At 30.3% G+C, this 23,934-nt stretch overlaps 1 protein-coding gene across 27 annotated transcripts in view; it reads left to right on the top strand.

Moving 5' to 3' along the window:
- The window catches only part of LOC145297875 (inositol hexakisphosphate and diphosphoinositol-pentakisphosphate kinase 2-like), a 375,735-nt gene that overhangs the window by 270,191 nt on the left and 81,610 nt on the right, over positions 1-23,934 (top strand). For 18 of the 27 annotated variants that reach the window (XM_080144282.1, XM_080144288.1, XM_080144285.1 and 15 more), the window contains one exon: positions 2,635-2,752. In XM_080144282.1, coding sequence (XP_080000408.1) covers positions 2,635-2,752 — 118 coding nt within the window. Of the gene's footprint in view, positions 1-2,634; positions 2,753-22,632; positions 22,795-23,934 lie in introns of all 27 variants that reach the window. The other 9 variants (XM_080144206.1, XM_080144210.1, XM_080144234.1 and 6 more) reach the window with 1 other exon arrangement.

Genomic DNA, 23,934 nt, shown 5'->3' with positions numbered 1-23,934 from the left:
TCTCGTCTAGGGGAGACTCCATGTTTTGATAAGCTTCTGGGATTGACCTTTACTCCTGACCTGAATAGAGCACGTACATCAAGTCTGTTGCCAAGGTCGCTGGAAAAATGGTAGGATCCTTCTACCGCTCCAAAAGATATCTCACTGCTGATGCAATTCTTTTTCTATATAAAAGTCAAGTATGTCCAAGGATGGAGTACTGCTGCCACATCTGGGCAGGGGCTGCTAAAAACAGTCTATCCTGCCTTGACAGAGTACAAAATAGACTTCGTGGCTTGGTGGGGATGCCCTTTTCTCTTCCTTGCAACCTCTCTCTCACAGAAGAGACGTTGCGAGCCTATCTTTGTTTTATTGTTATTTCCATGGCAGGTGCTCGTCTGAGCTCCAATCTCTGATCCCCCCTAGCCAATCTTTCACGATAAACACCTGTCTAGCTGAAACCACTGTCAATAATTTTCCCCACTCTTTATCTGTGCCTAAATCAAAACATAGATTCCATGAACTAAGCTTCTTTCTTAGAATTGCACACTGGTGGAACTCTCTTCTATTTGTCTGTTTCCCACCTGACTACAACTTGGATGTCTTCAAGTTTAACATAAGCAAATTCCTGATAAACCGCCCCTTTAAGTAAGACACTTTATCAAGTCTCCATTACTAAGGATTACTATGATATTATCCCATTGACTACTGTACACGCAATAACCCTTATCCCCGAGTGGCTTCTGGGCCTTGATAAGTGGTGATTCCCATGTAAAAAAAAATGGTATTTGATCTTTGATTTTTTATAAACAGGACCATCAAAGAAAAATGACAGCAATTTTGGAATGAATGTCAAAGAAACAAATTATACAAGATTTGGATAACTATATATGAATGACATCTAAGCAATAAAAAAGGTAGTACTAACCAGACTCTGCATAGGACATATACTGCTGAAAAGCATTTATTGAATGGTGAAGAGTTTCAAAAGTGTACTTCATGCACATATGTATATTTCATATACAGTTAAACATATACTAATGAACTGCCATGATTTCAAAGCCAAATAAAGTATTACAATTGAAATAACCTAACGGGGATGTTCAAATCCAAGCAACATCTTAAACTTCTGAAAGGTTATTTATAATTTATATAACCGAAAGATGTATTTAGGCAATTAATTACTTTTTCATTCACGTAAATTATTTCAAGTTGAAAAAAAAAAACATGCACTCATACTGGATTATTTTGTGTTTTTCTTAAATGTTCACTCTTCACATAAGCAGCAGCAGTCATTCTTTTTTATATGTTAACCAAAAATAAAATCACATATGAACAAGGTGGCATCCACAAAGCAAAAGACGTCTCTCGAAAAAAAATCAGTTTTTCATTCTGCCATGTCGGATTCCCAACACCACCTAAATTTGCATAATCACATTATTGAATAACCACAGTATTTTTGTATCTGAAGGGTTCCAGGTTATCGTGCCACGGCTTCTCTATAGTGGGTACATGCCAACCATGACTGCTTATTTCTATACCTCTTCACGTCGTTAAAAAAGGCTCTTCAATAAAATTTGACTTCAAATATTTTGAAGAAAGAAAAAAATAGCCCACCTATAGAATTTAATCCGACAATTTTTTTTGTTATTGAATAGCCCATTGATAGTGGATATGCCATAAAACAAACAAAAAATCATTGAGTATAAACTACTCAAATACATTTACTGGATGGTGAAGAGTCTCATATATATATATATCTATATATATTGTGCCAAAAGCCATATACACATAAGCATAACCCATGGGACAAAGCCAGATAAATTATTACAATTCCAATGATCTAAAGAACCAGTTCAAAAACATTAAGTCAAGCAACATCTTTAAACTGCATTAAAAAAAATTTCATTCTTCAATACAATTTAGTTTCAAATTATTTTGTAATAAAATGTAAATAATTAATAATTTTATCTCACAATTTAAATTGTTAATAAATAACCCATTGATAAAACAATTGCCATAAAACAAGCCAAAATTATTGAGTAGTATAAGGCGTTAAGATTAGACTTACTCCCTCATCTTCGGTGTTTTTTTCACTACGTTTCGGCCATATCATCCTTCGGCCTTCTTCAGGTGTATCTCGAACTCAGGAACTGTTTTTTTGGAATTTCGAACCCAACCCTTTATTTTTACAAGGGTACCATGTTCTCGTTCCATTCAGGCCGTCCCTGCTGCTACCAATTAATGCTGTTGCTGCTGCGTCTATCACTGTCGCTGCCATTGTGTTGTCACTGCCACATGGCCATGGTGACTAAGACATTGGAACAGACATTGCAAGTCTCCAAGGTGCTGAGTTTAATCTTGACAAATATTAGGTTTTATAAGTTTGTCCCTTAGTTTTGGACGCTACTTATATATATGTATACATAAAAGCGTTCATTTCATTTATTGAATGACTTTCAAACTTTATGCTGGAGTAAGTTGTAGTACAAATAATTTCTATTATTTTTGTGTTTTCATTTTTGTGTTATTATTTATATAAATATTTAATTCAATTATTCATATTACAACTTAATTCAGTAGTTTGTATTATTATTTAAATCAGTTATTCGTATTACAATTTAATTCAATTATTCATATTAATATCTAATCCAGGGAGATTATGTTGTTCAACGGCGCCGTTCTACATCACTTGCTGAACCGTGCAGTCCTAGCAGTATGTCTAATCCAATAGACATTCAACCTATGGGAGCAGCCAAGGATAACTCTGATGGTAAGGCATTCTTCATTTTAACAAAACTCACTCTACTGTACTTTGCACCTTACACTCCTTAAAGCCAGCACTCTATTTATGTTTCTCTCTCTTTTCTAGATTCTGCTATGAAAAAAGCTATTGCTTTCTCTAAAAAAAACAAACATTTTGGGCTGAGAATTAGAATTATTTTTATTTTTTGAAAAGTTTAATGATTAGTTACTCCTGTAGCCTTATATTATTTCTAATCCATTATTTTAAAATATATATATATATATATATATATATATATATATATATATATATATATATATATATATATATATATATATATATAATAATAGAAAATCCACTGTTTGAGAAGCACTCAATATTAAAAATTTAGGATTTAACGGTTGAAAGACCAGACGGGTGCAAAATTGATTTTAATAAACATTTCTATTATTATTAAAATAAAATTGAATTTTTTTGTTGTTTTTTTTTTCTTTTAATAGTATTTTGAAATAAAAGAAAAAAGATTTTAATTTTATTTAAATTGAAATAGAAATGTTTATTAAAATCAATTTTGCACTCATCTGGTCTTTCAACCGTTAAATCCTAAATATATATATATATATATATATATATATATATATATATATATATTAAGTAAAGTGATTTTCAATTTAAAAATTTTAAAAAAAATTTTTTAATTTAAAAATCAAATTTTAATTAAATTAAAAATCAGTTTCATGAAACTGATTTTTAATTTAATTAAAATTTGATTTTTAAATTAAAAAAATTTTTTTTTTAAATTTTTAAATTGAAAATCACTTTACTTAATATTGAATTAGCTCTAGGACATTTAACTATCGAGCTTATTATATATCTAAATTACAACGAGCATTTCCTGTATTTTAATTAAACTAGTAATTTCACTGTTACATTAAAATACACTTAGCTCTTTAGACTATTATTCTAATCTCCTTTAAATTATATATATATATATATATATATATATATATATAAATGCAGTGCAGTTAGAGTGTTTGCATTCTAACTCTTTGGTTATGAGTTATATCCCACTTTGTGGCATCTTTGAAAAGTGTCTAAACAACCATATTATGTTATAGATCAAAGAAAGACTGGTGTATGAATTTGAGTACAGCAAAACTGACCAGAAGCAGTCAGATAGCATGACCTGGATAGGGATGGGCGTCACTAGCTTACATCAGCTATAGGCATACTATATGATTGATATGTATTGTGTAACACTCCGATGACCTAAAAAGGAGGCTGTACAATATGTCTTTAATTTATATATCTTTAATTAGAAATGTATTTGCTTTACTAGTTTTGGAGTTACTTTTATTATTCAAATGGGAGCTGGCTCCCCTTCTATCTTTTTTTAAAAAGACTCTCCCATTTTCTCCACTCCAGCACCTCCAATAACTTGTTTGAAAATTTCATTAATAGTATTTTGAAATAAATCCCACTTAATGGTTTCAAAATTATCAGCCATAGGCATCAATTTTTACATTTATTTCTTTACTTCTGACTAATATATATATATATATATATGTATATATATATATATATATAGTTTTAGATGTAGTGATGAGTTATAATCAGAGGTGATAATTACTCATGCGCATTGAATAAAGAAGAGGTAGAAATAAATTGGATCTGGATGAAGACATTTAATTTAATCAGGAAGATCAAATAAAATTGATGTAATGAATAAGACTAAAAAAACTAAGTTTTAACTAATGAAGCTCTATTCAACTATTTTTGTTGCACAATTACAATATGGTGTCAAGTTAACATGCAATTTCAGCTGTATTAAAAAGTTAGAATAATTGAGAGGAGTAGGACAGTCTTTAATATTGAAATGTTGGAAAGTGTTATAAAATTTAATGACCTAAAATTCAACTAAATGAAAAATATAAATCATGAAATTTATTTTTAAAATTCTAATATTATTTCCAAAAGGTTAGTTAGCACTCCTCCTTTAAAAAATTTATTTAAATACTATAACCATGTATATGCACTTATTTTTTTTATTTAAACAACATGTGTATAAAAAAATAAGTAAAACTACACAATCAGCTCTTGTTTAGAATGTCCCCTGTATTACAAATGAAATAAAAGTAAAATCTGTGTGATGTATGTACCTGTTACAAAACGAAAATGTTATATTCTAAAAATCACATAAATTGATCAAATAGTTTTAATTTTAAACATGAAAAATCACATTTTATGAGCATTCAAGAAGTGACTGTATTGTCCATCATTGTGAAAAAAATTTCAAAAAACAAAAGATGTAACATATCAATAATTCACACTTACTATGAAAGGTGTTCCAAATGTAATACCTCCAATTTTATTTTTATTCCGCCCAAATGGATTAGAAGGGATTGCAAATTGTGTTGTTATGATAATGACTGAACTTATATATTCATGAGCTGAAAGTTTAATCTTTCTGTTGCAGATATTGGCAGTGTGAGACTCTAAGAAAGCAACCCTTGTTACAGACGTGTGTCAAAAGCAGAGATGCATCATTGAAAATGGCAGTGACTATGTAGAAAAATAAATTCTGAAGCACAAAAGGTCACTTGTTTTAATGGTACCATTTCTCTTTTTGTAGCTCTTCAACATTTTGAGTTTAAAAAATAGAAGGTTTTACATTTGGAACATTTGCAAATTTATATTGTGATGCCTACAAATTTCCATTAATCGCTTAAAAATGATTTTCTTCAAAAATGTAACTACTTGCTCAATCTATGATTTTTGGAATATGATATTTTCATTTTGTCATAGGTATGTGCATACACATTTTTCTTTACTTTTGTTTTTTAGTATAGAGGGAGTTCTAGACAAGAATCACACAATCTACATCATTTGAAAGAAAAATGATTATAGTAACTTATAATTTCATAAAATGATCAACCAAATCAAATCAAATTACCTTAATATAAATGTTGAATGCAGGAATGAAATATTTTTTTAAGATTTATAAATCTACTAAAAACATTGTATAAAATTTATACAAATTTTTTTTCTTCCAATTGAGGCTATTTTTTGAGGAGTAAATTTCAATAATTAATTGAAGCTTTCTTCTTGGAATGTTAAATCATTTGATAATTGAAATATAGATACACTATTGGATGGATATGCTTGTTTGTATGTATTGAAACTTCTGATAATAAAGAATTAAAGTGCTTTGTTAAAAGAATTATGCCAAAAGATAGTTTCAGTCATGAGATGATTGCCCAAGTAGTTTTCTTTTGCTTTTTATTAAAAACAAATGATTTTAAATAAAACTGAATCAATACAATTGCTCATTACCTAAGACTTCTACACAGTCATGGTTGAGAAAACGAGAGCATGCTATCCCCTGTTCAAAATTCTGTGCAGATTCTCGAGTTCAACACAAATATTCCCTAATCCGATTAGATACATCTGAATGAAGCAGGAGGTTACATTGATAAACGTGTAAATAACACTCAAAATGAGAGCAGTAGTCTGAATAATCCAAATTATACAAATCAGTCGAACTGTCTAACAGCTTATATTTATACTGTTATAAAAAAGAGTGTGACAAAAGGAATGCTCAAAGCCAGAATACTTTCTCGTGTGCGGCGGTATAAAAAGGTTGTGACTGATCTATAAGAAATACAAAAACATTCTTGTGACATAAGTAAGGCAAAATGGCAGTAAGCATAACAGTAAATATGAAGAAAAAAGGGTATATGACCAAAAACACTAAACAATTCTATTTCTTTTATACTATTAACGAGGGTCAGTCATACACTGTCATTACTTCTGAACACTTTGAGGTTCTAATAAGTTATTTTTCACAAACTCTGATCACATGATCATTTTAGCAAGATGCAACTGCTATTCAACTGTACACTAATTGAAGAAAATATAAAATCATCCAGTTAGCATCCAGTTAAAATCATCTGTTTATTGGAATTAACTTATACAAGAAATTGTTGCTAAAGCCAATTTATTTTGCCACTCATACTAAGAGCATTTGATTAATGATTAAATTATCCTTTTTAGTATTTATCAATGTCTTAATTTGCAAGAAAGTGATTATTTTATTTATTATTTTCATAATCTTTTATTTAATTGAATTGTAAAAATCATTGAAAGGTTAAAAAAATCCTAAACCTTCTCATCAATACAGAATTGCATTTAAATTTTTAGCTGTCAAAATAATTTTATTTCTGATACAATTTTCAGCTCAAAATGAAGTGGATGGGAATAACTGCTTGTTAAACACTGCAAAATTCTGGTCTTTTGGGTTCTCATCTTCTGTTGCTGTAGTTTGAAACTTAAAAGAAATAAAATGCTTCTTAGCTCATGATGTAAGAGGGGACTAAGTGTTGCTGGTAATTTATGTCAGAGAAAATAAGTTCAACTTTCATTGGAAATGCTTTTTTGTCCATCATGACCAATAGAAAATCTTCTTGTGGAAATAAAAAGCTATGAAAGTTTTTTCATTAAAAGTCAGTGCAATTTTTGTTTTGGTGAGTGAGAATATGTTAGTGGAAAGTTGGATTTGTCACCCTGATTTGTTGAAAATAATTTGAAATCATTTTTTCAACTAAATTTGATGGTAAAAAGTTTTTTTTAATAAATGAAAACAATATAAGTCAAATACTTTGGCCAACTCCAACCTTCCTTAGTGAATTATTGACATTTTCTTTTCTTTTTTTACATTGTTGAGACATTAAAAACCATCTCCAGTTGACACCAGGAAAAGCCAGCTATCATTGATATTTGTCATTATAGCTCGATAATGATGAAAAGAAACATGAAACAATATCTATAACTCACTCAAGAAGACTACAGTCGGCCGAAATACTTAATTCATACTGTTTTCATTTATTGGAAAAAATAAATCTTTTAGCATCAAATTTGGTTTCCAAAAATGATTTCTTATATTTTCAATTCTCCGCTGCTTTTTTTAATGTAGAAATATTGGATGTGAAAATAATTTGAGTTTTGGATTTATGAAGTTTGGATTGTTTGTTGCCATTAAGCATTATTGTTTGTACAGTTTTTAGTCAATCCCATTAGACAATATAACTACAGTTTCGCAAATTAAATTTGTTAGGGCTTTATGGTAAAAAAGAAGTTTGGCCATTTTTCTAGTTTAGCTTCTCTCAAATATTTCTTTACAGATTTGGACAAATTAAAAAAAATGATGCAAACAATGACGAGAAAATGTCTGCTAATTTCCCTCTTCTTTTCCATTTTATTGTATCATTGAATGAAGTGGCAAAAACATTTTGATGCTTCTACTTATGCTTCATCTTGATAAAAATGGAGCCCCACCCTCTTCCGTTGACATTTGCAAAAAAAATGTGTGATGCTTCTTCTCACATTTTAGAAAGCCGTGTGTGTGTGTGTGTGTGTATAAATATACATATATATATATATACTGATGCAAGAAATTTTTTTCAAGTTTACAAACTGAATAATTCAGTAAACTTAAAGCGAGTATAAATATTAATACTAATATTTATAGGACAATCCTAACCAGATGAAAAAGCTCAATATTCTAAATAGAGCATGATTATCAGAAAATCAATTTAAACTCTATATATTAGAATTTGAATCAATTTATTAGTCAACAAAGAATATAAGTTGAAAACTTGAAATTTTCCTTATTCCATGGAATTGGCTCTCGTCCTGAAAGGAAAATAAATTTTATTTATGTCAAATTTGTACGCCCAGTTAAAACTTGAAAAATAACACAACACCCACAAAGCTGAATTTTTTTAATTGTCATAACTCTGAATGTATATTATCTAAAATTTAAAAAAAAGATTAATTATTTGGGGGTCAGATGACCATTTATATCTTTTAGTATTATCATGTAAATGAAAATAAGTCTGATTTTTTTTACAGTTATTTCCCTTACACTCACTAGAGTTATGTGTGTGTGTGTGTGTCCAGAAAGACTAATGGGCTGAATGAAGAAGAAAGGTATAGGCCAAGAGAGTGGAAAAACAGGGAAGAGGAAAAGTGAGAGGGATAGGAGTTATGGTACACTTTTGCCTCGGATATTGTCAGGTAGCCCTGCCAGTGTGTGTGTGTGTATATATATATATATATATATATATATATATATATAAACACAGTGATCACAGTTACTGTAATCTAGAATCCTAAACATTAGACTATAGACCCTTGCCAGGATTACTGGGCATTTTATTGCTCATAATTAATTTCATTAATTTTAGTTTGTTATTGCTTTTGGTGATAGAGACAAGTAAATGTGTTCAATTATCTGCAGTGAAGCATTTACCTAAATGCTACCAGGGAGTACCCTATATATATATATATATATATATATATATATATATATATATATATATATATATATATATATATATATTAGAGAGAGAGAGAGAAAATGCATTTTGCCATCTACATTTTGTTAGCTTGGCTGAATTTTAACGAAATTCGAAACTTTAATCACAGTTATTGCAATCTAATAGCCTCACCATTTCATTACAGAACTTTGTCAGAATTACTGAACATTTTATTATTCATAAATGTATACACATTAATTTGGCTTGTTATTGATTTTGGTGATAGCGAGAATTTTTTAAATTATCATTATACTAAAGCTGAGTTTATCAATTTTTGTTTCCCTATATATTTTAACCACATAAGATACATAGTAAAATATTCCTTAATTTTGAGATTGAGTTATGTTTACATAAAAAATCCATATTTATTGTTAAAATTAGCTGTAAATTGCAATTATCTCATGAAGTGATCCAACTCTTACTAAGTGTTTTCCATTTTCTTCTGCTCGAATTTTACCAATTTTGACCCACTGTTCTTATTTTATACTGTATCTATTACTCACACTTCTATCTCTCTCATTCTCTTTATTAACGGTGAAAGGTAATAAAGAAAGGACAGAATAAAAAGATAAGAATAGTTCATTATAAATAAAAGAAATTTAATTTATAGCTGAAGAAGAAAAGTGGGAAACATATATATACATATAACAATCAGAAAGAGACTGATTTTGGATATTTTATATATATATATATATATATATATATATATATATATATATATATATATATATTGTCATTAATTCTCTATATTGCTCTGTAATTACATTGAGCTTCTTAAATAAGGATTGATATATTATAAGAAAATATATTTATATACATACATACATATATATATATATAATTTTTAACTGACTTTGTAAACTCATTTTTCCAATTCAACTCAAGCTCATTGAGTCATCCAACAGATCACATTTTTTTAATATACATAATATACTGCACTGATGATTGCGAAAGCACGAAACACTAGTGTCTGTAGGTATAAACATAATTATATATATATATATATATATATATATATATATATATATATATATATATATATATATATATACATTTAGTAATGTGATTGATAATTTAAAATTTATAATTATTGAGTTTATTATATATCTGCATTACAATGAGCAATTTTTTCTTGTATCTTAATTAAATTAGCAATTTTATTATCACATTAAAATACAATCTGCTCTTTAGACTACTGTTCTAACCCCCTTTATATATATATATATATATATATATATATATATATATATATATATATATATATGCTGGAGCATAGAAATGCTCAGATTAATATCTGAGGTTATGGTATAATCACCAGGAAAGATGTCCCATTCATTCATTGTTTAGCCAGACATCTAGGAGAAGGAACACTATGGTGAATATTATTTCGAATGGTATAGACTTACTTTTATTTTTAGGTCAGAATGATCGCTTAGAGACTATTAATTCTAGGAAAAACCTTTCCTTATTTAAAAAAGCTTCATACATAGGGCATTGCTAACAAACCATTATTAGTCAAGTAATGACGATGCTCAAACACAAGTTTACAGTCATTATATATATATATATGATGGCCTCGTCCGTCGATTTCGACGTATGAGCTTCCGTCACAATAATTAAGTTGCTCAGAAATCCACACAGATCTGATTTGTTAATAGTGATGAAGGCTTTGTGTAGAACCAACCACACTTTTTGGTATTACTGCTAACCTTTGTAGGTGCAAATGACTGCCACAGGACAGAGTATACAATAGACCACAGGTTTTTACATCAGAGTTTCCTTCTCCTAGATGCATGTCTTAGCGAAGACTGGGGGGGGGGGGGAGCATTTCTTCTAGTGAATTAATGCACCCCCAAATACCAACCTGGAAATTTCTATGACTTGGCGCAGTACATACAGCATCTAGCTTTCCTAAATGGTCATTCATTTGGTACTGGCCAGGCTCAACATATATATATGAGAGGGTTTTGTTTGAGGGCTATGGCAATGCAGTATATGGAAACTGTCAATGTAGTAAAACAAATCACAATGATACTATGGAAGGAATTTCAATAATTTTCAATTGCGCATATTTATTTCCAAACAAATCACAGGAAGCATAAACAGCTCTCGAATGTGACTACATTTGTTTATGTTGGCAACTGAAGTTAAACTTTTTATATATGAGAGAAAGAAAAAAGATTATTGTAGATCCAACGAAAGAAAAATGTATATTTAAAAATGGAAGACCACGAATATTTAAAAAAAATTTTAATTTCCATCTTAAATGCGACATGTATTTTGGGTGTTCTTTACTTGCACTAGTCTGCAATCCATTTACAAGTGATACATAAAAACAGAAACACACACATATATACAGACAAAATTATTTTAATATCGATGTAAAACATTTGTTATATGTTTTAATGGAAGTTAATATTTAAATTCATGGAGTTATGTTCTTTTCTTAGTGTTCATAGCTTTGATCTGTCCTTAAAAAGAAAATGTCTACCTAATTCTTTTTTGATTCTTGAACTTGCTCTGCGCATTATTCAATTTTCCATAAGTTTTTAATTACTCGCAAATATCTTCAATCTTTTCTTTATTTTTCTTCCTTTTTCTAAAAGTTTTATTTTTTAAATTTTTATTGTTTTTTTTTTAAATTTTTTTGCTTTGTAAAATATTGTTTGCTACATTTTTAAGAATTTAACTCGACAAACTGTATTGTTTGTTCTTATTGGAATGAAAATCAATAAAATGCATTGGTAAATTAATAATATTAGGTATGGATCTTGGATATAATGGGCACCTCTACAATGAAATGCAAAAATAAGGGTGACGATTGATTTTTCACCAGTTTGTTTTTACTTTAATTTTTATTTCCATTTGATTACTTAAAAATAATGCAATGTGTATGTTTTGAATATAGATTCTGACAATAAAAGGATAAAACAAATTTGACATTATGAATTAAAATTAGAAAAATTAAAATTATTCATGCACCATTTTTTAGTTATTTTCTTTGCTCTTGAAAAAGCCTATGAAACAATTGGACAGAACGTTGAATAATTGGGTCTTCCTTTTCCAGTTTAAGTACAGTATAGATCCTACGCTTTTATTTACTGGAATAAAGTTAAAACAATTGCCACATTTTTTATTTGGATGAAAGAAGTAAATAAATAAAAGTCACTTTTTAGAAAAAAATTTAATTTGATCTCATAATCAAATTAAAATTTTAATAAAATCTTTAACAAGAAAAAATACAATTCTCATGGCATGAAAAGTGCACAAAAAATACATTTTTACTGACTGAACATCTTTTAATTTAAATAAACATGAACTCATTTCTCCAAATTATGTAAAACCTGTATTTTTTTAACTAAAAAACTATGTATTTTATCTTTTTTAATTAAAAATGTGAATTTCAATTATTTAAATTTTATTCAAGTGAAGTGAAATGTGGCCAGTGAGGGTTGAAGATATATGTTGCATGGAAAGAAATGATATGAGAATGATACAGTGGATATGTAATGTGAGTCTTATAACAAGTTTAGATCTGATGACCTCAGAGGAAGATAAAGTATCTGGACAGTATGGGAAGATGAGTGCAGAACATTGGTATGGTCAAATTCAAAGAATAGATGAGAGTTCTTGGGTTAGTTGATGTAGAACAGTTGAGGTAGCAGGATCAGTTGGCAAGGAAAACATGGGAAGTAATAAGGATAGATTTGGGAGGAAGAAGGGTTCTTGTTAATCTATAGTTGACAGATCAAATTTTTAAATATCTCGTTTTAAGCAATAATAAAATCATCTACCTTATTGTCATATCGAAAAAAAGTAATGTATCCAAAAATTATGATGATTCATAAAGTAGGACAACTGCTATTATGATTTTTGTAAAAATAAGTCTATTACTATCAAAGAAACAATGTCAGCCATTAAGAATACGAAAAACTGACTGAAAAGGAGACCAGCCAGGTTAGGCGGAAAGGGAGATGAGGCAGTTTACCAGTTTTTTAGAGCTTCAATTTCAAAGAGCTGTAGTTCACACACAAAATATACAAATTTGATTCACGCATATGTACATATGTTGTTTTTGGTTCATTCTTGTTGTTCATTTTGGAAAATATTCAAATTTTATTCATACACATGTACATATGTTTTTTAATAAAAAATATATTTTTGATACAAATTTATAAAAACATAACTGAAATTACTGTTTCTTCTTCGTTATTTAATTAAATTACCTTTTCTTGTTAAAAAACCAAAAACATTTAATATTTATGTTAATAAATTTTCTTTAATTTAATTGTTTTTGCTTGGGGGAGGGGCTAAATTACCTTATATCCCTTTCTGCCTAAACTGACTTGGCTTATCTCCCTTTCCGCCAGCTTTTCCCTTTCTTAATGACCGGCGTTATGTTTCCTTGATAATAATAGACTTATTTTTTACAAAAAATACAATAGCAGTTGTCCGACTTGATGAATTATCATAATTTTTGGATATATTACATTTTTTTGACATGACAATAGATAATAGATAATATTATTTTTGCTTAAAATGACATATTTAGGAAAAATAAAAACCAGGCCAAGTATGTATTAGGTTAGCAGTCAATTTCTAAAAGCTGTCCAACACCTGCCAGCATTTAAAATGGATGTTAAACCAAATGTGGTGGTGGTGGTGATGATGATGATGATGATGAAATATTGCAAATGAAAAATATCCATTCAAAACATATACATTTGACATTGTTTACAAATCAAATTAAAGAATAGGTGTAAATACAAGAGTTAACTCCTCTTTTTTATCTATCTGATAACATATAGACATAACGACCTAGAAAGAAAATAGCAACTGAGTTCTTAGAATGTGTCCAACAAGTCTTGTAAATAATGTTTATGACAATGATTTCATGCGGACCGAAAGAAATAATAATATCACAACTTGTCATGAAATACTTTAATGGATTGCCAAACATCAGTTAATAGCCAATTCTTGGAGGTATGAAATTTATCATTATTCGCAGTAAATTGATTGTTGGAGATGGAAATGTTCAAAAGATGGGTTTTGTCATTCAATACAAAAACACTTTTGTTGAGCAAAGCAAACTTTCCTTACAAACAGTTATATTTATGATTATGGAGTAAGAATTTCTTTCAGATTTTCCATAAAACTTGAACTTGGTGGCCATTTTCTTTTTAGGCTGTCGTTTGTAAACATTACCTTATTTGGTGCCTATGTATACAGGGTCCTTAAGTATTAATATAGACTTCAAAATGTTCTAGCATTTGCTAAATATAAAGCATTATTTTATTTGTGTCAACCTCCTGAAGCAAAGGTAAATAATATAAAGAATTATTTTATCTAAATAATTACTAATTTATGGGTATTAGATGTTATTGTATTTTTTTTTTTTTTTAGTAAAGCTGCTCTTCATAAGGTCTCAATTGTTCTTGATTTATTTTTTTATGAAAAACAAAGATTGTATATTTTCAGCTAAAAATTTATAATGTGAGAACTTGACATTGAAAATATTGGATATGGATACTGGTGTTTATTGAACAGCACTTTCATTATTAGTTTTGAAACTCTGTCTGACTCAGAGCGAATGCCCTCTGTTCGACATTTGCCATAATCTAAATGCTTCATTTTCCTGGGATTATATTCATTGAAATTCCAACATCTAGCAACCGACTTTAGTAAATGCCTCCAAAATTATTAACTCTCTTACTGACAACAACCGTAAGCATATTTTTGATCTCCATGTGGATAACTGTTATGGGTTAAGCTGATCTACCCATTTCAGAAATAATTGATTTACCCAGAGACAATAAATAAAGTTATATTTAACATATAGAGATAGCAATCTGTGGCAGGTATGGCTCCAGAATCATGGCGTGTACTTTTGTAACATATTTCTGCTAATGCACTTTTTGTTAATTATGCCACTGTGTTTGTCTTAATTATTACTGATTAGCAAATCCACAACACTGTTATCGAAGGATTCAAAACTTACACTACGACAACACTAACACATATGGACATGCCTATAAAGTTGGAAAACAGCACAGCTCCTATGACTTTCTGTCATTTTTTATGCTTAGAATTACTGAAACATGGAACAAATTACTTGCATCAGTTGTTGGCTGCTGAGATACTGCATTCTTTAAAACGCTTATGCTTTCTGAAAGCTACCCAAACGACACTTGTTGTCCTCCCTTTATACATCTGTGCACATCTATTATTATCATGTTCTGCTATCTTCAGTTAGACTAGATTGCGCACTGAAACAAATATTTCATGGTAGTGTTTTAAGCCCTTCTAGTTATGTGCTAGCTTATGACAAATTGGAAGCAGATATTTTTGTTTGTGCCAGATCCATTAGAAGATTGCTATACAAAGCGAACAAACTCCCTCTGTCCAGTTTGGTTTTTCAAATGAGTCCCCCACCCCACCTTCCTAGATGTATTTCCTTCACCATGGCTGAGAACACTCCAGAATATCAGAGGGAGGCTATCAGGTACTATGCATTACCCAAGGGTGACCTGGAACTGAGCAAGACAGAAGTGTTCATCTCCCTGAGGTATTATATATACCCACTTACCTGAAATGTATAGCATAACTCATACATTGGCAGTTATACATTATACTTTGTATTACATATGCATTGTTGATGAGCTGTAGTCATGTATCTGGGCAATGTAGATAATGATTTCATTATTATCTATCTGAAAATGCAATGCAAAAATTTTTATCTGATGTCACTATTGTGTTGAGCATGGAACTTGAACTGAAATGCACTTTCTTGGCTTTCGGATTAGGATCAAAGTGTAGTATCTGTTCTTTTTGAAAAAAATAATTTCCGTGCTGGATGTCTGTAAAATTGAAATATCTCACAAAGTCCTACAAGTGTTTGGAAATAGTCCTCCATATCCAGATATATTCTGAAACTGCATAAACGAGAGTACTTAGATGAGTGTGTTTCCGTTTGAGCAAAGATAGTTCCATCATTTTGTGAGGTCGGCATTTATGTCGGACATCCATAGAATGGATATATGTCACAGGCTCCTTTTAAACACAACAGTAATATACAATAGATGAAAGATATATAGGTTCTGTTTATTATTATAAAACAACAATCAATACTTTTGAAGAACGTAATTCAGAGTCCTGAAATCTCTTCAGCGTCTAAACTCATAAAATTACAAAGGGAGAATCTAATAGAATTATTTAATTGAATAAAAGAATGCTTTATATTTTAGCATGTGTTAAAACAGTTTGAACTCTTCCTTAATTTGTATCATGCAAATCCATTGATCATAGTGAAAATGAATAAAACTCATTATTTAACTAAGTTTTAATGAATTACTTTGTGTGATAAATTAAGAATTAACGAAAAGCTCAAAAATGTCCTAAAAGCAGATGTTATATATGAGAGTTGTTCAAGATGATTCTAAGTCTCATGCAGAAAGAAACAAAACATTTTTTCAATATAGTCCTCCCTTGAAATAACTTGATCCAACAAGATTCAAGTATTGTATTTCCATCACGGAAGATTTTGGTATGCTGGTCCTACAAAAATGCATCTATGGCACATCTCATCATTGGTACAAAAATAACAACTACAAAGGTGAGATTTAATTTGAATTTTGAATGTCTAATTCTGATCCATTAATAGTCTACCTGGAAAAGGAAAATTATAATTAACCTTCTAGAATTCTCAAAAAAAAAAAAAAAAAAAAATCCAAAATAGAAACTATTACCATATCAAACATATGCTTTCTATTTGAAATTCTTTGAGGCTGAAAGATGATCAAATTGTTTCTCCTATTTATTTAGAATCTTTGATTCAGGTTCAAACGAGAAAACCCAAGTTTCATCTTAAGTTACTAATCTTTGGTATAAATTATTCGGGTTTACCTGAAAGTAAATCAAATGTCTTTTGGACATGTAAATCCTTTTCAGCTTGTGCTCTGGTGTCAGCATTCTTGCCAATTATCTTGTAGATAGTTGATCTCATTTAAAGTGATACAAACAGTTATCTACTGAATAGCAAGATGCCTGTCATCCAAAGACGTACAGAGAATGATGTCAACTTGTCAGTGATTGAAGTGCTATGATGTACTGGCCAAGAGTTATGTCAACTTAAATTGCATAGCCAATTTCTTCACATTTGCCTAGGAAGAGGAGTCTTCAGCATGTCCTCATAGATGACTTTGGATGTTGTGTCTCCCCCTCCCCAATACTTTGACTGTATGGGCTTCTTTTTTGTCTATTTTTAGAATGGTGATGTACTTCTCAGCTTTTTATAGGCTAAACCAGCACAGAATTTAAGACAGAAATCTCAATTAGTATTTCAAGTGTTATGAGTAATAGTAGTTTTTATTTTTTTATTTTTTTTGTACAAGGGAGACACAACTTATCAATGTCCTGAAGGCCACTCAAGGATAAGGGTTAATGAGTTCAAAGTAGTCAGTGAGATAACAGCATAATGATGGAAATTGGGTAGAATTTCATTATTTAAAAGAATGGCTCAACAAGAACTTCTTTATATTAGACTTGAAAATGACCATGTTGTAATCAGCTGGAAAGCAGGTCTGCAGTACAGAGTTGCACAGGCAGTTCTAGGAAAGAAACCTTGTTCATGGAATTTACATTTAGATTTAGGTACAGATAGAGAGTGAAGGAAATTGTTTACAGTGGTTGTAGATAGATGATTTTGTTATGAATGTTTTGCAGAGGTGGGGGAGGGCAGAGATTAAAGCTCAGTTGAACACTATCCGTGAAAATGAAGATAGAGCAGAAACAGACTTACAATGTCTCTTCTGTTAGAAATCGGTTGCAAGGAGGAGAAAAAGAATATCACTTGCTAGGTTTTGAATCTGATTTTGAAGCTTGGAAAGGCAAAAAAGAGTGCTTTAAGCAGCCCCCTCTCATTTATGGCAACAGTACTACATTTTAAGACATGTTTGCCTCTTATAGAGGTAGAGGTCTGTTAATTATAACAAATGTTCAGCTCTAGACTTTCTTTCTGTTCTGTTGTTTGTGACAGCATTCACTGCGAGTCAGTTGAGCTGGCTGTTTCCAATGAGTTCACTGCATGACTAATGATGACCGACCAATTTACAGTGGTTCATTGCCAACATTGTGACAAGTGACAACTACTTTTGATTTCATTAGCAAACATTGTAAATACATATATTATTTCTGGATGAGACTAAGGACATTTTAAACAACCTTTGCATAAACCATTCCTTTATTCAAATAAATATTGATTTAAATAAATGTTAATGGAAACAAAATGGAAAAAATGTCTTATAAAAATGGGTTCATTTTAGCAAATTATTTCCTGAGATCTTCTTACTAGTATCAGATTGGTGTAAAAGTTTTGCCAATTTAAAATTTAATCTGGAAAATGAAAAGCTGTTTTTTAAAACAAATTTTATTATAACAATAACGACCTCTGCTTTCTATAATTTGATTCCATTTGTTAATGAGCTTATAAATGCCCCACGTGTAAAATTCTTGAGATTTTGACGTGAAATATGAATCTAACTCATGTTCGATCTACTCTAATGATGTTAACTCAAGATCATCTAAATAGTTTTTTAATCCTCAAAATAAGTAATAACCCAAGAGATAGGTCAGAAGAATATGTAGGATTAGCAAGATTTCCCAACCAAATTCTTCTAGATCTTTGGTCAGTAGTGTTGTATGAAGCTGAGCATTATCATGATGACCTTCTAATCAACAGAAAAGGAGTTATCTTCCAACTCTTTATTTATTGATTACTAGCCTTGGAGCTCGGCGTTGCCCGGGTGTTTGGAGGTGTATGTTGAGCCAAAAAAAAAGCGGTCAATTTTTTTAACTTTGACCCCTATTATGATCCCTTAATATTTATTGTTTTGGACTCAAATCAAGTTAGATCCATGTCCAAGGAACCTATATCTAAAATTTCAAGTGTTTAGACCGAAAACTGTCGGAGGAGTTTGGTAGAGTTTTCAAAGGTACAAATCATTGAACTTTGACCCCTTAACAGCCAAATTTCTGTCCGAAAACCGATTACAAAAATTTTCCCAAATCTCAATACACTGTATATCAAATTTCGAGTCTGTAGACTGAAAATTGACAGAGTTATTGTGTAGGGAAATGTACACAGACACACACACACACACCCACACATTCACTTTTATAGATATACTAGCATTTCAGCCCGGCATTGCCCGGGTGTTTGGAGGTGTATGCTGAGCCAAAAACAACAAAAAAAAAAAGCGGTCAATTTTTAAAAATTTGACCCCCATTATGACCCCTTAACATTTATTGTTTTGGGCTCAAATCAAGTTATTAAGTTAGATCCATGTCCAAAGAACCTATATCTAAAATTTCAAGTGTTTAGACCCAAAATTGTCAGAGGAGTTTGGTAGGATTCTCAAAAGGTCAAATCGTTGAACTTTGACCCCTTAACAGACAAATTTCTGGCCGAAAGCCGATCACAAAGATTTTCCAAAATCCCAGTACCGTGTATATCAAATTTTGAGTCTGTAGACTTAAAATTGACAAAATGTTGAGCAAAAAAAAAAAAAAAAAGCAGTCGATTTTTTTAATTCTGACCCCTATTATGACCTCTTAAACGTTATTGTTTTAGGCTCTATTCAAGTTATTAAGTTAGATCCATGTCCAAGGCACCTATATCTAAAATTTCAAGTGTTTAGACCGAAAATCGTCGGAGGAGTTTGGTAGAATTCTCAAAGGTCAAATCGTTGATCAACAAATTTCTGTCCGAAAACCGATCACAGCAATTTTCCCAAATTTCAGTACCCTGTATATCAAATTTCGAGTCTGTAGACTTAAAATTGACAGAGCTATTGTGTAGGAAAATGTACACACACAGATACACAGACGGACACTTTCACTTTTATAGATATATAGATAGAAAAGGTCATTTTCGGGTCAAAATATTGCAGAAAAATATGAATTATGCTTTAATAATCTGAAAAGTTATAAATTAATCATGGTGATATGTTTTAAGTAATAACAATATACATAGAATAAATGGGTTGAAATAAATTCTTTTACAAAATCTGGCAAAAACTTTTGCACCGACCTAATACATACATCTAGTGCCAAAGGAACAAATGTAGTAAAAAAAATCTTTTTTAAGGGAAACAATTCAAAGAAAAGTTTGAAAATTTTGAAGTCAAAACAACTTCTAAAACAATAAAAAAAAACAAAAATAAATAAAATAAAAATGATTCTCAGTATTAAATAAATTAACAAAGAGCAACATTTTTTGTTGAATTTTACTTGGATTCTAACATTCCTCCTTTGATGAATGTTTTATATATATATATATATATATATATATATATATATATATATATATATATACTCATATCACCATTAATCAAGGCTGAAAGTCCACTCAAGACTGAGGGGTAATGAGATTGCCAGTTGTTGAACAACAGCCTAAGAGAATTGGAAACGATGGCTTAGTCAGACGGCTTGACAAGAATTTGTTAACGTTGGGCATAAAAACAACCATGCTGTAGTCAACAAAGAAGCAGCTCTGTGGCATTGTGGTCCACAAATGGGAAATTCTTGAAAAAAAAAAAACTTTGTTCATTAAAGTTCTATTTAATTATAGATACACAGAGGGAAAAAAAAGAAAAATTCTTTTACAGTGGTTGTAGCTAGACGAGTTTTTTATTGAGAATGTTTTACAACAGCTCAGGAGACGAAGTTTGAGAGTGTACAGTGTTCACATATGCCATTGTGGTGTTGATGTGTATGAACTCCACACCCTATCATGTACACTAGTAGATTCCCTAGACACAGCACTTCTCAACAATGTCATCAGACAGGTCTTAGACATAACTGGCTTCTCATTGATTTTTGAATCAGTCAGCATTGATGGAAGGAATGGCAAACAGTCTAACAGTGTTTCTCTTCGCGAACAGCGAAGAGGATGTGACTTGTGTCAACATTTGCACTCAATTACGAAATCTGTGATGCCAACCCTGACCACATGGCAGCATCAGTAGAGGGCCACAAACGTTAAAAAAACGTGCTGGTCATCTTGACAGATTTGTGTTTCAACTGATCACCATGGAAACAAGTGGAGCCATCATGCAGAACATTTTCAACTGCCTGAGTTGTTTAATGGCATGCCTTGCCAGTGACCATTGTGAGTTTGCTTGAATCTACGAGCATCTCTTAATCACCATTACCAGCAAAGTAATGCTTCATACTTGCTCTTGATTCAAGCAGGACATGTGTTCAAACCTCCCGATCTTCTAGATTTGCTAGGATGAACTCATTTTTATTAGATATTTTTAAATATTGATTTTATGACTAATTATTCATATTCTCTCCTTTTAAAAATCAAGATGCTGGGGAGGGGGGCTTTATTTTTCTGAATGAGCTACGTTAAGTTTGAGGTTCTTCAGTGATCTTGATTGTTGTGGATTTATTAGGTACTTTTATTTGTAGGTGCAGAGAAATCTACAGTTTCACTTTAGAGCGATACATAAATTAATTTTTTAGTAAAGGAGAGAAAATAGTCTTTTATTAATCAAAACCGATAATAAAGGAATGGCAAATATAAATTTTCCAGTTAACTATATTAGCTATTATTGAACCCCTGATGAGACAGTTAGCATCGTCAACATGTAGATCAATCCACATAGGGTTTTTTTCTGATGTTTAGACAATTTTATTTATAAGAGCTTTACATATGTATTGAGCACTATTTAGTTACATACATTTAAACTTATTTAATTAATTTTGTATTCATATGTGTGTATATATAATTTTTATATTTGTTATTGGATATATGGTGCATGTTATATTAATGAATGTTGACTATATTTATTTTTTTACATTTTCTCAAATGGATGATGATTGAATAATCTTGATTTTTATTCATATTCTGTTTTTGTATATAAATGTTAAGGTCTTATTAGAATTTAATTGTGCATTATAATATAATTATTTAAAATTTTAACTTTTAAGAAAAAGAAAAAACAAAGCAGCTGTAAATATGGAAAATTATAAATATCTTGTTCATTAACTTGGCCAAAGTTTGGCATCATTTTTCACTTTTTTTTTTCATTATTTAATACATTTAATTTAAAAAAATTTCTTTCATTCATTCTTTTAATAGAGCAGCCTCATAATTTTACAGAATTGTTAATTAAAAGAATTCATTTAAACAATTTCAAAATATTAATAACAAAGAACTTTAACATGTGAATTTTTTTCCCCCATCTATAAATGTCATTTTCCAAGACTTCCGACTCCAAATAAGATTATGAGAAGAGATAATGATACAGTACGGTTTTCATGCCAAACTGCACTTGTATGTCTTGACTGTGATAATGGAACATGACCAGATGGAGTTATCTTCCCCTTTTAAAGGTGATAAATCACTTGTTTCGGATATTCCTTGTGGCAACACACTGTTGTCTGTTAATATAATCAGGTCTGCGCGTGAACCGGGTTCTGTCTCTTGAGACACAGAAATTCTGAAACTAAATTTGTCTCTTACAGACAGATACATCATAACTCCAGTGGTACTGGAAGCGTCTGGAGGTTTTGGCCCTCGAACCACTGTTTACCTTCGAAATCTTGGTGGAAGGCTATCCCGTTCCAATGATGAGACTCACAAGAGGGAGTGGCCGTCGCAGCGTGTCTCACTGTCTTTAGTGGAAGGTAAATCTTGCCATGATAACAGCCAAAGGAGGATATGCAGGACAACTTTCCAAATATATATATTTTTTACAAACTTAATCATCAATACATATAGCCTATGGTTATGCATAGAATCTCTTTTCCAAATTTCAGAAATTTTCGCGTCAACTTCAAATATATATATATATATATATATATACATCTAATATATAATGTTTTCTTGTCATTATTTCTTGTTATCATTGGTAACAATTAATTTGATAATTTATTTGATTCTGACTAGCCAATTTTTTTTTTTTTCTCCTTAGACCATGTTTTTTCTTATACGGAAAATGTATTTCTCTTTAGGTTTTTTTTTTAAATAACCTTAACCCGGTTCAGAACTTTTTTGGCTATGGAGCCATATATTGCTACCTGCTTTCATATCTTCTGCTGCTCATTTTCCTCATAACAAAAAAATAAAATCAAAAACTGCATTTCTCTTAACTTTCACAACATTGGCATATACATTTGCTTATCTTAAAAAAAACAAGATTAAGCTATTTATTTTGTATAATTACTTGGATATCTTATTGGGTAGAATAGTTTGCTTTCTAGAATCTATCTACACTGTTGTCTTAATTGGATATTACAAATGACCTTTGGAATCCATGGTTTTTCCCATAATCTTATAGTATTCCTGATCCAATATCCATTTTATAGACATTTTCTGTATTATATTTCTCTTAGTCTGTCTCTCTCTTTCTTTCCCTCTGTTCATTCCACTTTTTTTTTTCGGAAACTACTGGACTTATCTAGTTAAAATTTTGTATGGACCTTTGTTGTGATAAAGTGTTGCAAACTAAGTATTATGGCATCCATTCGATGTACAGAGATTAATAAGAATTAGTATTTAATAAAAAATGAGCATAAATTCATTCATCAATTTGGCATAAACTATTCATTCTAATTCAAAAGCTGATGACTTTTGCTTGTTTTCGATGAGCAAAATGTCTAGTTTATTTACATTCACCAACAACTATTAAATGTTTCTCAAAAGTGCAAAGCTGGTGAGAAATGAATGATTAATATTAAATTTTGTACAGTGTACTAGAAAATTGTTGTAGTCACAGTAGTTGCATTTGGTGCATAGATTTCTAAATATTTGTAGGCATTCCTTTA

This window comes from Euprymna scolopes, chromosome 2 (genome assembly GCF_053919585.1).
Source record: "Euprymna scolopes isolate OS-2025 chromosome 2, ASM5391958v1, whole genome shotgun sequence".
NCBI classification, from domain to species: domain Eukaryota; kingdom Metazoa; phylum Mollusca; class Cephalopoda; order Sepiida; family Sepiolidae; genus Euprymna; species Euprymna scolopes.
This window is presented reverse-complemented; position numbering and strand designations above follow the sequence as displayed.